General features: G+C 38.1%; 1 protein-coding gene across 6 annotated transcripts in view; it reads left to right on the forward strand.

Moving 5' to 3' along the window:
* kif21a (kinesin family member 21A) overlaps positions 1-12888 on the forward strand; it is a 99121-nt gene that overhangs the window by 71369 nt on the left and 14864 nt on the right. For 2 of the 6 annotated variants that reach the window (XM_061894444.1, XM_061894446.1), the window contains 6 exons: positions 3610-3775; positions 7987-8007; positions 8444-8501; positions 8569-8623; positions 11614-11813; positions 12018-12143. In XM_061894444.1, coding sequence (XP_061750428.1) covers positions 3610-3775; positions 7987-8007; positions 8444-8501; positions 8569-8623; positions 11614-11813; positions 12018-12143 — 626 coding nt within the window. The remainder of the gene's footprint in view (positions 1-3609; positions 3776-7986; positions 8008-8443; positions 8502-8568; positions 8624-11613; positions 11814-12017; positions 12144-12888) is intronic. The other 4 variants (XM_061894447.1, XM_061894449.1, XM_061894445.1 and 1 more) reach the window with 2 other exon arrangements.

Genomic DNA, 12888 nt, shown 5'->3' on the forward strand with positions numbered 1-12888 from the left:
CATTGATGTTGATATGGCAGTGCTCAGTATTTGTCCGATACCGAAAATCAAACGAGTAAGGGATATCAGCTGGCATGTAAAATGTCCGATACAAGCAATTCTGCAGCTTGTTTACTTACTTGACATGTTTATGAATGTATTATTTTAATATTGCTTTATTTGTGTTTTTATACATTTATTATAACTTACAATATTTCTGTCCATTTTTACACATTAATTTTTTTTTTGTTCCTAAATTATTTTATTGCAATGTTTCTTTGAATTTCTATTTACTTATTTATTTATTTTTTTTTTTTTTCATGTTTAAAATATTTTTTTTTATTTTTATTTTTGGTATTTTATTTTATTTAAATAAGAGTAAATAAGCCATCAACAAATTTCATTAACATTACCATTTGGATTGTCCTGAACTGATACTAATAAATCAGATATCGCCTCACATGTAAAATGTGATATGTCTGATATAAGCAGTGTTTACTTACTTTACTTTTTTAAGAATATAATATTAACTAAAGCTTTGTTTGTATTTTATATTTTTTATAATTGTATGCAGCTGAATAAGGCTCCAACACCCCACGTGACCCCAAAAGGGACAAGCGGTAGGAAAATGGATGGATGGATGTATTACTTACAATATTTCTGTCCATTTGTACACAATTAGTTTTTTCTTGAGTTATTTTGTTCCAATATTTATGTGAATTTTTATTTATTTATTTTGTTTTTTATTTTTGTTTTATATTTACAATATTTTCAAGTTTTTAAGTCAGTCCAATATAATGTCTGATATAAGCAATGTTTACTTATTATTTTTTTTATGAATATATTATTTTACTATAGCTATAATTGTATTTTATAAATTTTTATAATTTATTACTTGTTCTGTCCATTTTTACACAATTTATTTTTTCTTGATTTATTATTGTATGACAATGTTTCTTTAGATATTTATTTATTTTGTTTTTTCTTATTTTATATTTACAATGTTTCTTAAATTTTTTTGTACAATTTATCTTTGTATGAATATAAGTAAATAAGCTATCAACAAACTTCATTAACATCACCATTGGGATTGTCCTGAACCGATACTAATACATCAGTCCGATATCAGATATCACCTCACATGTAAAATGTGATATCATGTCCAATACAAGCAGCGTTTACTTACATTACTTTTTTATGGATTTAATATTTTACTACAGCTTTATTTGTATTTCATAATTTTTATTTTATTTTATTACTTACAATATTTCTGTCCATTTTTACACAATCAATGTTTTCTTTAATTATTTTACTACAATATTTCTTAAAATTTATATTGTTTTTTTACTTTTATGTTTGCAATATTTCTTAATTTTTTTTATTTGTAATTAAATTTTTTTTGAATGAGATTAAATAAGCTATCAACGAACGTCATTAACATTATCATTGGGAAATTCCTGATACAAGATATCAGTCCGATATCAGCTCACATGTAGAATGTGATATGTCCGATATGAATATGATATTTTACTGTAGTTGTGTTTTTTTCCTTTGTTAGTATTTTATTACTGACAATATTTGTCCATTTATATAATTTTATAATTATTTTATTTATTATTTTATCATTGTTTTGTTTTTTCTTTATTAATGATTTTATTACTTAAAATATTTATTTAAATTTGTATTATTTATATTAGTATGAAGCTATTATTATCATTTGCAAAGTCCTGAACCGATTCTAATATAAGATATCAATCCGATAGCAGATGTCCGCTCACATGTAAGTTGTGATATTATGTCCGATACAAGCAATGTTTACTTCCATTACTTTTTTACGAATATAATATTTTACTTTAGCTTTATTTGTATTTTATACATGTTTTCCTGTCTTTATTTTATTACTGACAATATTTTGTAATTTTTTAAAATGTTATTATTGTTACTTTATTCATTTTTGATTATTTTACTTAAAATACCTCTTTCCATTTTTATAATTTATCTTTGTATGAATACCAGTAAATAAACTATCACAAACTTTATTAACATTATCATTGGGAAAGTCCTGAACCGATACTAATATAAGATATCAGTCCGATATCAGATGTTCGCTCACATGTAAAATGTGATATGTCCGATACAGCAGTGTTTACTTCCATTACTTTTTTATGAATATTATATTTTACTATAGCTTTATTTGTATTGTATACGGTTTTCCTTTTTTTAATTTCATTACTGACAATATTTTGTCCATTTTTATAATTTTTTTTATTTTTAAATATTTTACTTAAAATATCTCTTTCCATTTTTATAATATATTTGTTTGAATATGAGTTAAGCTATCAAGAAACTTAATTACCTTTACTATTGTGATTGTCCCGAAACGATGTTGATATCAGATATCAGTGTACTGGTGCAAAGCTTGACAAATGTCCTCCAAATTGTCTCCTAACAGCTAGGCAACAGCTAAGCACACAATAGCGCACAAGCTTGACAAAAGCAATAATAACTGAACAATACTGCAATATAAGCAAGTATCCAATAGTTGCGTATTACTTACACATACAATGTCTTCAAGGCAGAAGTGTATTAGAAAGTATCCAGTAACAAACGTGTCCGCATCATTCAATTATCTGTGTCATGTGCTTAACTTCATGAATTATTGTGGGCACTAGGAGTTTGAAAAAAAAAAAAAAAATTTAAAGACATAAGTCCATACTAGACAGTTAACAATAAATGGGTTAGTGTTTTTCATACCAACTCTTGTTCCGTGCCGGACTTAATTCACTTCAATTATATTTTGTAACATTCCACACTAGAAAATATTACAAGTGTATGTGATTCCTGCTGATATCAGACCAATATCGGCAATATTTAGGCTTTATGTAAATTAGAACAAAGTCCGATCCTAGTGGTACAACAAATAATTACTTCAATATTCCAACACAGTGTTAATGTTTAAACTGTGTGTCATGTTACTGTTAGAATAATTCTATCTAAATTATCACAAAAACTTTGTGTTACATTGAGTTCCCAGCGAGAAGACCAAAAGCTGTCTTTGGAACCTACCAAGAGTAAGGCTTGTAAAACTCCACTGTGCAGGGGGGAAGCAAGATGAAGGTGTTCCTGTTGTCTTTCATGTATCGGAATCGAACAGAAAGATGTTGTCTTTCCCAAGGACTGTGGAAGCGAGGAGGAGGCAGGACCGGAGTCCCCTCCAGGCGACTTCCTTTTTCAACTGTTTCACGAAGGTCTCTTTGGACTCGTTTACGAACCTCTTCTTTGAACTGTTTACGACCTAGTCCTTTGAAACAGCTGTGGTCATGTGGTCGGAGAAAGTCAAATAAAGAAGGAATCTTTCGCCAGAGCGTGCTGGAGATTGTACAAGGATACAGTGTCCAGGCAACTCTCCTCAATATTGAGTCCAAATGGAATTCTGTCTCTGTTTGATTCTGTGCTTCTTGTCTTGACAATTACAGAGGCCAAAAATATAAAATATACTTGGTAAATAAAACCTCTGCCTTGTTTTTAACGAACACTTGGGCCTACTTTGCTACTGTATTTTAATGTTGGTTGTTACGGTGTTTTCTGAGGTGGTAACTCTTGGCACCTAAACAGCTGTGGTGTGTCCAGGGTCTGCAGGCGGCCCAGAAGGAGTCCCAGGTGAAGGTGATGGAGGGCCGGCTGAAGCAGACGGAGATCACCAGCGCCACACAGAACCAGCTGCTATTCCACATGTTGAAGGAGAAGGCCGAGTTCAACCCCGAGCTGGATGCCTTGCTCGGCAACGCCCTGCAAGGTAAACAACCGCTCTTTCAAAGCGCGGCCCCGCAGCTAATTTTTCAACGCGCCCTGGCACAACTGTTAGCATTTTGCTATTAGCGTGCCAGCTATTTTGTTAATTTAGCAGTTCTGCACCTCAGCGTCTTAATATTTTATTACTTGATGAAAGATACCTGTTAGCATGCTAACATTGGTATTCTAGTTAGTTTTTTATGAGCTAATTTGCAGGTATGTTCCTCAGGGCCAATTGGTTCGTTAATTGATGTACGATACCAGTTAAAATAGTGTTAGCATGCTAAGAGGTATCATTTGTCCATTAACGCTAAAGTGCATAACTGCAATTTAGCATAAAAAAACCCAAAAAGTTAAAATAATGTTAGCATGTTAACTGTTTTTTTTTAAGCTAACTTGCAGTTATACACCTTAGCGTTACGAGACAAATGATACCTGTTAGCATGGTAACGCTACTATTGTGGTTCGTTTTTTCTTAGCTAATTTGCAGCTAATGTGATGTTTAAAGGGGAAGACTACCAAAATTGCTTTTTATAGGTAGTAATATAGCGCTGGTTTTAAAGGTGAAGACTACCAAAAAGGCTTTTTATAGGTAGTAATATAGCACTGGTTCTAAAGGTGAAAACTACCAAAATGGCTTTTTATAGGTAGTAATATAGCGCTGGTTTTAAAGGTGAAGACTACCAAAAATGCTTTTTATAGGCAGTAATATAGCACTGGTTTTAAAGGTGAAGACTGCCAAAATGGCTTTTTATAGGTAGTGATATAGCACTGGTTTTGAAGGTGAAGACTACCAAAAAGGCTTTTTATAGGTAGTAATATAGCACTGGTTTTAAAGGTGAAGACTACCAAAATTGCTTTTTATAGGTAGTGATATAGCACTGGTTTTAAAGGTGAAGACTACCAAAAAGGCTTTTTATAGGTAGTAATATAGCACTGGTTTTAAAGGTGAAGACTACCAAAATGGCTTTTTATAGGTAGTGATATAGCGCTGGTTTTAAAGGTGAAGACTACCAAAAAGGCTTTTTATAAGTAGTAATATAGCACTGGTTTTAAAGGTGAAGACTACCAAAAATGCTTTTTATAGGCAGTAATATAGCACTGGTTTTAAAGGTGAAGACTACCAAAATGGCTTTTTATAGGTAGTGATATAGCACTGGTTTTGAAGGTGAAGACTACCTAAATGGCTTTTTATAGGTAGTAATATAGCGCTGGTCTTAAAGGTGAAGACTACCAAAAATGCTTTTTATAGGCAGTAATATAGCACTGGTTTTAAAGGTGAAGACTACCAAAATGGCTTTTTATAGGTAGTGATATAGCACTGGTTTTGAAGGTGAAGACTACCTAAATGGCTTTTTATAGGTAGTAATATAGCGCTGGTCTTAAAGGGTAAGACTACCAAAATGGCTTTTTATAGGTAGTGATATAGCACTGGTTTTGAAGGTAAAAACTAGCAAAATGGCTTTTTATTGGTAATACACTAGCATTGGTTTTAAAGGTGAAGAATACCAAAATGTTTTTTTTTATAGGTAGTGATATAGCACTCGTTTAAAGGTGAAGACTACCAAAAGTGCTTTTTATAGGTAGTACTTTAGCATTGGTTTTAAAGGTGAAGACTACCGAAAGTGATTTTTATAGGTAGTAATATAGCACTGGTTTTAAAAATGACTTTTTATAGGTAGTAATATAGCACTGGTTTTAAAGGGGAAGACTACCAAAATGGCTTTTTATAGGTAGTGATATAGCACTGGTTTTAAAGGGGAAGACTACCAAAATGGCTTTTTATAGGTAGTAATATAGCACTGGTTTTAAAGGGGAAGACTACCAAAATGGCTTTTTATAGGTAGTAATATAGCACTGGTTTTAAAGGGTAAGACTACCAAAATGGCTTTTTATAGGTAGTAATATAGCGCTGGTTTTAAAGGGTAAGACTACCAAAATGGCTTTTTATAGGTAGTAATATAGCACTGGTTTTAAAGGGGAAGACTACCAAAATGGCTTTTTATAGGTAGTAATATAGCACTGGTTTTAAAGGGTAAGACTACCAAAATGGCTTTTTATAGGTAGTAATATAGCACTGGTTTTAAAGGTGAAGACTACCAAAATTGCTTTTTATTGGTAGTACTATAGCATTGGTTTTAAATGTGAAGACTACCAAAATAGTTTTTTTATAGGTAGTAATATAGCACTGGTTTTAAAGGGGAAGACTACCAAAATGGCTTTTTATAGGTAGTGATATAGCACTGGTTTTGAAGGTGAAGACTACCAAAAAGGCTTTTTATAGGTAGTAATATAGCACTGGTTTTAAAGGTGAAGACTACCAAAATTGCTTTTTATAGGTAGTGATATAGCACTGGTTTTAAAGGTGAAGACTACCAAAAAGGCTTTTTATAGGTAGTAATATAGCACTGGTTTTAAAGGTGAAGACTACCAAAATGGCTTTTTATAGGTAGTGATATAGCGCTGGTTTTAAAGGTGAAGACTACCAAAAATGCTTTTTATGGGCAGTAATATAGCACTGGTTTTAAAGGTGAAGACTACCAAAATGGCTTTTTATAGGTAGTGATATAGCACTGGTTTTGAAGGTGAAGACTACCTAAATGGCTTTTTATAGGTAGTAATATAGCGCTGGTCTTAAAGGGTAAGACTACCAAAATGGCTTTTTATAGGTAGTGATATAGCACTGATTTTAAAGGTGAAGACTACCAAAAATGCTTTTTATAGGTAGTAATATAGCCCTGGTTTTGAAGGTAAAGACTACCAAAATGGCTTTTTTAGGTAGTAATTTAGCACTGGCTTTAAAGGTGAAGACTACCAAAAAGGCTTTTCATAGGTAGTAATATAGCACTGGTTTTGAAGGTGAAGACTACCAAAATGGCTTTGTATAGGTAGTAATATAGCACTGATTTAAAGGTGAAGACTACCAAAAGTGCTTTTTATAGGTAGTAATATAGCACTGGTTTTGAAGGTAAAGACTACCAAAATGGCTTTTTATTGGTAATACTATAGCATTGGTTTTAAAGGTGAAGACTACCAAAATGTTTTTTTATACGTAGTGATATAGCACTGGTTTAAAGGTGAAGACTACCAAAAGTGTTTTTTATAGGTAGTAATATAGCACTGGTTTTAAAGGTGAAGATTACCAAAATTGCTTTTTATTGGTAGTACTATAGCATTGGTTTTAAATGTGAAGACTACCAAAATGTTTTTTTATAGGTAGTAATATAACACGGGTTTTAAAGGTAGAGACTACCCAAATGTTTTTTTTTATAGGCAATAATATAGCACTGGTTTTGAAGGTAAAGACTACCAAAATGGCTTTTTATTGGTAATACTATAGCATTGGTTTTAAAGGTGAAGACTACCAAAAGGTTTTTTTTATAGATAGTGATATAGCACTGGTTTAAAGGTGAAGACTACCAAAAGTGCTTTTTATAGGTAGTAATATAGCACTGGTTTTAAAAATGGCTTTTTATAGGTAGTAATTAGCACTGGTTTTTAAAGGTAAAGACTACCAAAATTGCTTTTTATTGGTAGTACTATAGCATTGGTTTTAAATGTGAAGACTACCAAAATGTTTTCTTTATAGGTAGTAATATAGCACGGGTTTTAACGGTGAAGACTACCAAAAAGGCTTTTTATAGGAAGTAATATAGCACGGGTTTTAAAGGTGAAGACTACCAAAAAGGCTTTTTATAGGTAGTAATATAGCGCTGGTTCTAAAGGGGGAAGACTACCAAAATGGCTTTTTATAGGTAGTACTATAGCACTGGTTTTAAAGGTGAGGACTACCAAAATGGCCGCCGTACCCTTTTGACCTGTCATTCTGTGGCCCTCAGTGGAAAAAGGTACGGCTAAAGTGGTCCTTCGGGGCGGCATAGCTCTGTTGGTAGAGTGGCCGTGCCAGCAACTTGAGGGTTGCAGGTTCGATTCCCGCCTTTGCCATCCTAGTCAATGCCGTTGTGTCCTTGGGCAAGACACTCTACCCACTTGCTCCCAGTGCCACCTACACTGCTTGAAATGTAACTTAGATATCGGCTTTCACTATGTAAAGCGCTTTGAGTCACTAGAGAAAAGCGCTACATAAATATAATTAACTTCCATTCCTGGTGTTTTCATGTGAGCCTTTTGGGACGTGTGCACTGACTTGTGCCCTGCTCTTGTTGTGTCTGCCCCCTCCCTCCCTCCCCCCCACGGTTTGCCTTTTCCTTGCAGAGCTGGGCGGCGTCTCAGCTGGTAAGTGAGTGGACGCATGCACGCGATGAGACTAATGTGACTTGGACAGGTGCATGAGGTGCAGCCATCTTGACACCCTGAACCCCTCCCAGCTCATCACTCGCTGCAGCCTCCACAGCTTTAGCGCCCCGCTAATGATAATAACCCTTACAGGAAGCGCGCCCGGATCATGTGACCCAAGCCGACGCCATTCAGGAGGCACAAACTACTGACTCCGCCTTGACACGCCCCCAGCTTTCTCCACATGAACTTTAACCTCTCTCTCTCTCTCTCTCTCTCTCTTACTGACCCCGCGGGAGTCGCTGTCCAAGCAGCATGCCTTCATCCGCCTCGCTTCTTCACCTCGCCTAACCCTGTTTTCTTTCGCTAGAACCAAACGATGCCTTTTACGGACCTAAGCTCGCTTCATTTTTGTTGACGTTGTCGTGTTCCGCAGAAACTGGCGATGACAGCAGCAGCGACGAGTCAACCGTCAGCCCCTCTGCGGACGGAAGGTGAGTCCAAGTAGTACTTTGACTTCAATGCATGAACCATTTAACGCACGCAATGTTGTCCCTTCAGCGCTGTGCCGTCTGATCTCATGAAGTTCTGCGGCGACGCCAAGTCCAGGAACAAGGTATTGGAGCCGAGGGCTGGACAATGAATCAGATTTTAATCTCTGTTTCGATTTTGGCTTTGCACTTGTATCCATCCGTCCATCTTCGTCCGCGTAGGTAGGTAGGTAGGTAACATGGGTAGGTAGGTAGGTAGGTAGGTAACATGGGTAGGTAGGTAGGTAGGTAGGTAGGTAGGTAGGTAACATGGGTAGGTAGGTAGGTAACATAGGTAGGTAACATGGGTAGGTAGGTAGGTAGGTAGGTTACATGGGTAGGTAGGTAGGTAACATGGGTAGGTAGGTAGGTAACATGGGTAGGTAGGTAGGTAACATAGGTAGGTAGGTAGGTAACCTGGGTAGGTAAGTAAGTAGGTAGGTAACATAGGTAGGTAGGTAGCTAGGTAACGGGTAGGTAGGTAAGGGGTAGGTAAGTAACATGGGTAGGTAGGTTGGTAGGTAGGTAGGTAACATGGGTAGGTAGGTAGGTAACATGGGTAGGTAGGTAGGTAACATGGGTAGGTAGGTAGGTAGGTAACATGGGTAGGTAGGTAGGTAGGTAACATGGGTAGGTAGGTAGGTAGGTAGGTAACATAGGTAGGTAGGTAGGTTGGTAACATGGGTAGGTGAGTAAGTAGGTGGATAACATGGGTAGGTAGGTAGGTAACATAGGTAGGTAGGTAGGTAACGTAGGTAGGTAACATGGGTAGGTAGGTAGGTAACATGGGTAGGTAGGTAGGTAACATAGGTAGGTAGGTAGGTAACATGGGTAGGTAGGTAGGTAACATAGGTAGGTAGGTAGGTAGATAGGTAACATAGGTAGGTAACGGGTTGGTAGGTAACATGGGTAGTAGGTAGTTAGGTAGGGGGTACTTGAATAAAAAAAATGTTCACAGGGGGTACATCACTGAAAAAAGGTTGAGAACCACTGTGCTACTTCATATGTCCGTTTGGAAACTAGTTCAGTACACCTCTGAACTGAACCGATATCCCGGTACCGAAACGGTTCAATACAAATACACGTACCGTTACACCCCTAGTTTGGGGTCATTGTCCTGTTGGAACCATACTTGCCAACCCTCACAATTTTACCGGGAGACTCCAGAATTTCAGTGCCCCTCCCAAAAATCTCCCGGGGCAACCATTCTCCCGAATTTCCCCCGATTTCCATCCGGACAACAAAATTGGGGCCGTGCCTTAAATTCACTGCCTTTAGCGTCCTCTCTCACCTGAAAAAGAGACTATCATATATGTCTCCGTTATCCATAAGTTTATCTATAACCCATAAAGTAGGCGGGCACGGATCTATTTCCCAGCGTGTGTTTATTCCAGCCGGCACGTTAATACACTGACACAACATCCAGATTCCCATCATGCATTGCTTCAAAACTACAGCTAGTAGTAATGTCCAAAAACATAACAGAGACGAAGCAGAAGAACGAAGAAGAGACATGGCGACAACGAGTAAGAAGACAAAGTACACTTCCAAGTTCCAAAATGATTCAAAAAAAATGTTTTTAGTTCATCCAGGACAGCTCGAAGGGGACGGGGTATGCTGCCTGCAAATGTTGTCGATCAGACTTCTCCATTGAACATGGTGGCCGAACAGATATACTCATTCATGAATGGATTCTATATTAATATACCCCACCCTCCCCCAACTAGAATATCTAAGTGCGGTCAAGGCGTTGAGGGGATCCGGTTTGGTGGCTGCAGGATTAGGTCTCTGCTTTTTGCAGATGATGTGGTCCTGATGACTTCATCTGGACAAGATCTTCAGCTCTCACTGGATAGGTTCGCAGCCGAGTGTGAAGCGACCGGAATGAGAATCAGCACCTCCAAGTCCATGGTTCTCGCCCGGAAAAGGGTGGAGTGCCATCTCCGGGTTGCGAAGGGGACCATGCCCCAAGTGGAGGAGTTCAAGTACCTCGGAGTCTTGTTCACGAGTGAGAGAAGAGTGGATCGTGAGATCGACAGGCGGATCGGTGCGGCGTCTTGAGTAACGCGGACACTGTATCGATCGGTTGTGGTAAAGAAGGAGCTGAGCCAGAAGGCAAAGCTCTCAATTTACTGGTCGATCTACGTTCCCATCCTCATCTATGGTCATGAACTTTGGGTTATCTCCCTTAGAGATAGGATGAGAAGCTCTGTCATCCGGGAGGAGCTCAAAGCAAAGCCGCTGCTCCTCCACATGGAGGTGCCAGATGAGGTGGTTCGGACATCTTGTCAGGATGCCACCCGAACGCCTCCCTTAGGACATGTCCGACCGGTAGGAGGCCACGGGGAAGACCCAAGACACGTTAGGAAGACTTTGTCTCCCGGCTGGCCTGGGAAGGCCTCGGGATCCCCCGGGAAGAGCAGGACGAAGTGGCTGGGGAGAGGGAAGTCTGGGCTTCCCTTCTTAGGCTGCTGCCCCCGCGACCTGACCTCGGATAAGCAGAAGAAGATGGATGGCGTCTGACAATCTTTGTAAACCCTTTCAGTTGGGTTTCCTTTTCACTTTGCACTATTTTCTTACACTTTATTGCGGTTTCTTACATATTCCTTCATTTTAAGAAATTAATAAGTGTTCAATGGGATTTTTACTATTTTGTTTACATTGTGTTTTCCATGCTTGTGTTGACATTTCCTTTCTGCCTTGATAGCAGACAGCATTATAATCAGAGGAATGTTTTATTTAAAATAAAAACAGCTGGGATAGGCTCCAGCAACCCCCGCGACCCCGAAAGTGACAAGCAGTAGAGGATGGATGGATGGATGTTTACATTTTATATTTTTTATACCTGCTCCTTATCTTCCATAAGTCATCCAATTATCAGTAATTATTGATACATAAAACTCTTATATGGTGATGTAATAGTTTTCGGTCCTAATATATACAGTATAATAGCAACAAGCCAGGTTGCATGGAAATACGCCCCCTTGTGGCTGTGAGTCGCACAGTGCTGACATCACATGCTCCGATTACGTCATTGTTTGGAACTTCAATCCGCTTGGTCACTTCTTGTCTCCAGGCTCGCAGGAGGACCACCACTCAGATGGAGCTCCTGTACGCCAACACTGACTCCGCCCCCGACGGCCACATGACCGACTTCTCCGGGCCCCCCATGTTGCCATTAGCCGAGACACCGGATGGCGGCGGAGACGCAGACACGATGGGCTCCTCGGTCCGAGACTTCGCGGCACTCTCGCCTGGATTCCCCTCTAAAAACGTGTAAGTCGGCGTTTGTTTTCGTGTTCCGCATGTCGTTGTGTTTCGGTGTCACGCTGTTCCCGCGGTCCGAACCATCTCTTTCAAGTCAGGAAGCTTGAAGGAAGTTCTCCCTAAACCTGCATGTCCTTTGTCATCATTTCACCTTCTTTTTATTTTGTTGTTGGTTGTTCTCCCTCGTAACGTCTCAATCAAACCAACCATCAGTTCGGGCTCCAGAGTGCAGTTGGCCCTGGAAAAGAGAGCGCCGGAGCCTTCGCCGCTCGCTCGCAGGAAGACCTATGACAAGGCCCAAGCGGCGTGCGACAGGGCGAAGTTCAAGGAGATTAAACAGTAAGAGCTTGTTGTCCACGAGGGAGGCTCTTCTCCTGCTGTGGGAGGAGCATGCTTTGTCCCACTGACTACTACTCGTCTACTTTTTAACCTCGACTTTTTCCAACTTTTTAATCTCGACATTTTCCACCTTTTTTTAGGCTCGACATTCTTCAACTTTTTAAACTTTGACATTCTTCAACTTTTTAAACTTGGCCATTCTTCAACTTTTTTAACTTTGACATTCTTCAACTTTTTTAACCTCGACACTCTTCAACTGTTTTACCTCGTCATTCATCAACTTTTTTAACTTTGACATTCTTTAACTTTTTTAACCTCGACACTCTTCAACTGTTTTAACCTCGTCATTCTTCAACTTTTTTAACTATGACATTCTTCAACTTTTTTAACTTTGACATTCTTCAACTTTTTTAACTTTGACATTCATTGACTTTTTAACTTCGACATTCTTCAACCTTTTGAACCTTGACACTCTTCAACTTTTTTAACTTCGACATTCTTCAACCTTTTAAACCTCGACACTTTTCAACTGTTTTAACCTCGTCATTCTTCAACTTTTTTAACTTTGACATTCTTTAACTTTTTTAACTTTGACATTTTCTACTTTAACTTTGACATTCATCAACTTTTTAACCTCAACATTCTTCAACTTTTTTACTTGACGTTCTTTAATTTTTTTAACTTCGACATTTTCCTACTTTAACTTTGACATTCATCAACTTTTTAACCTCAACATTCTTCGACT

The sequence above is a fragment of the Nerophis ophidion genome, linkage group LG03, assembly GCF_033978795.1.
Source record: "Nerophis ophidion isolate RoL-2023_Sa linkage group LG03, RoL_Noph_v1.0, whole genome shotgun sequence".
Taxonomy (NCBI): Eukaryota; Metazoa; Chordata; class Actinopteri; order Syngnathiformes; family Syngnathidae; genus Nerophis; species Nerophis ophidion.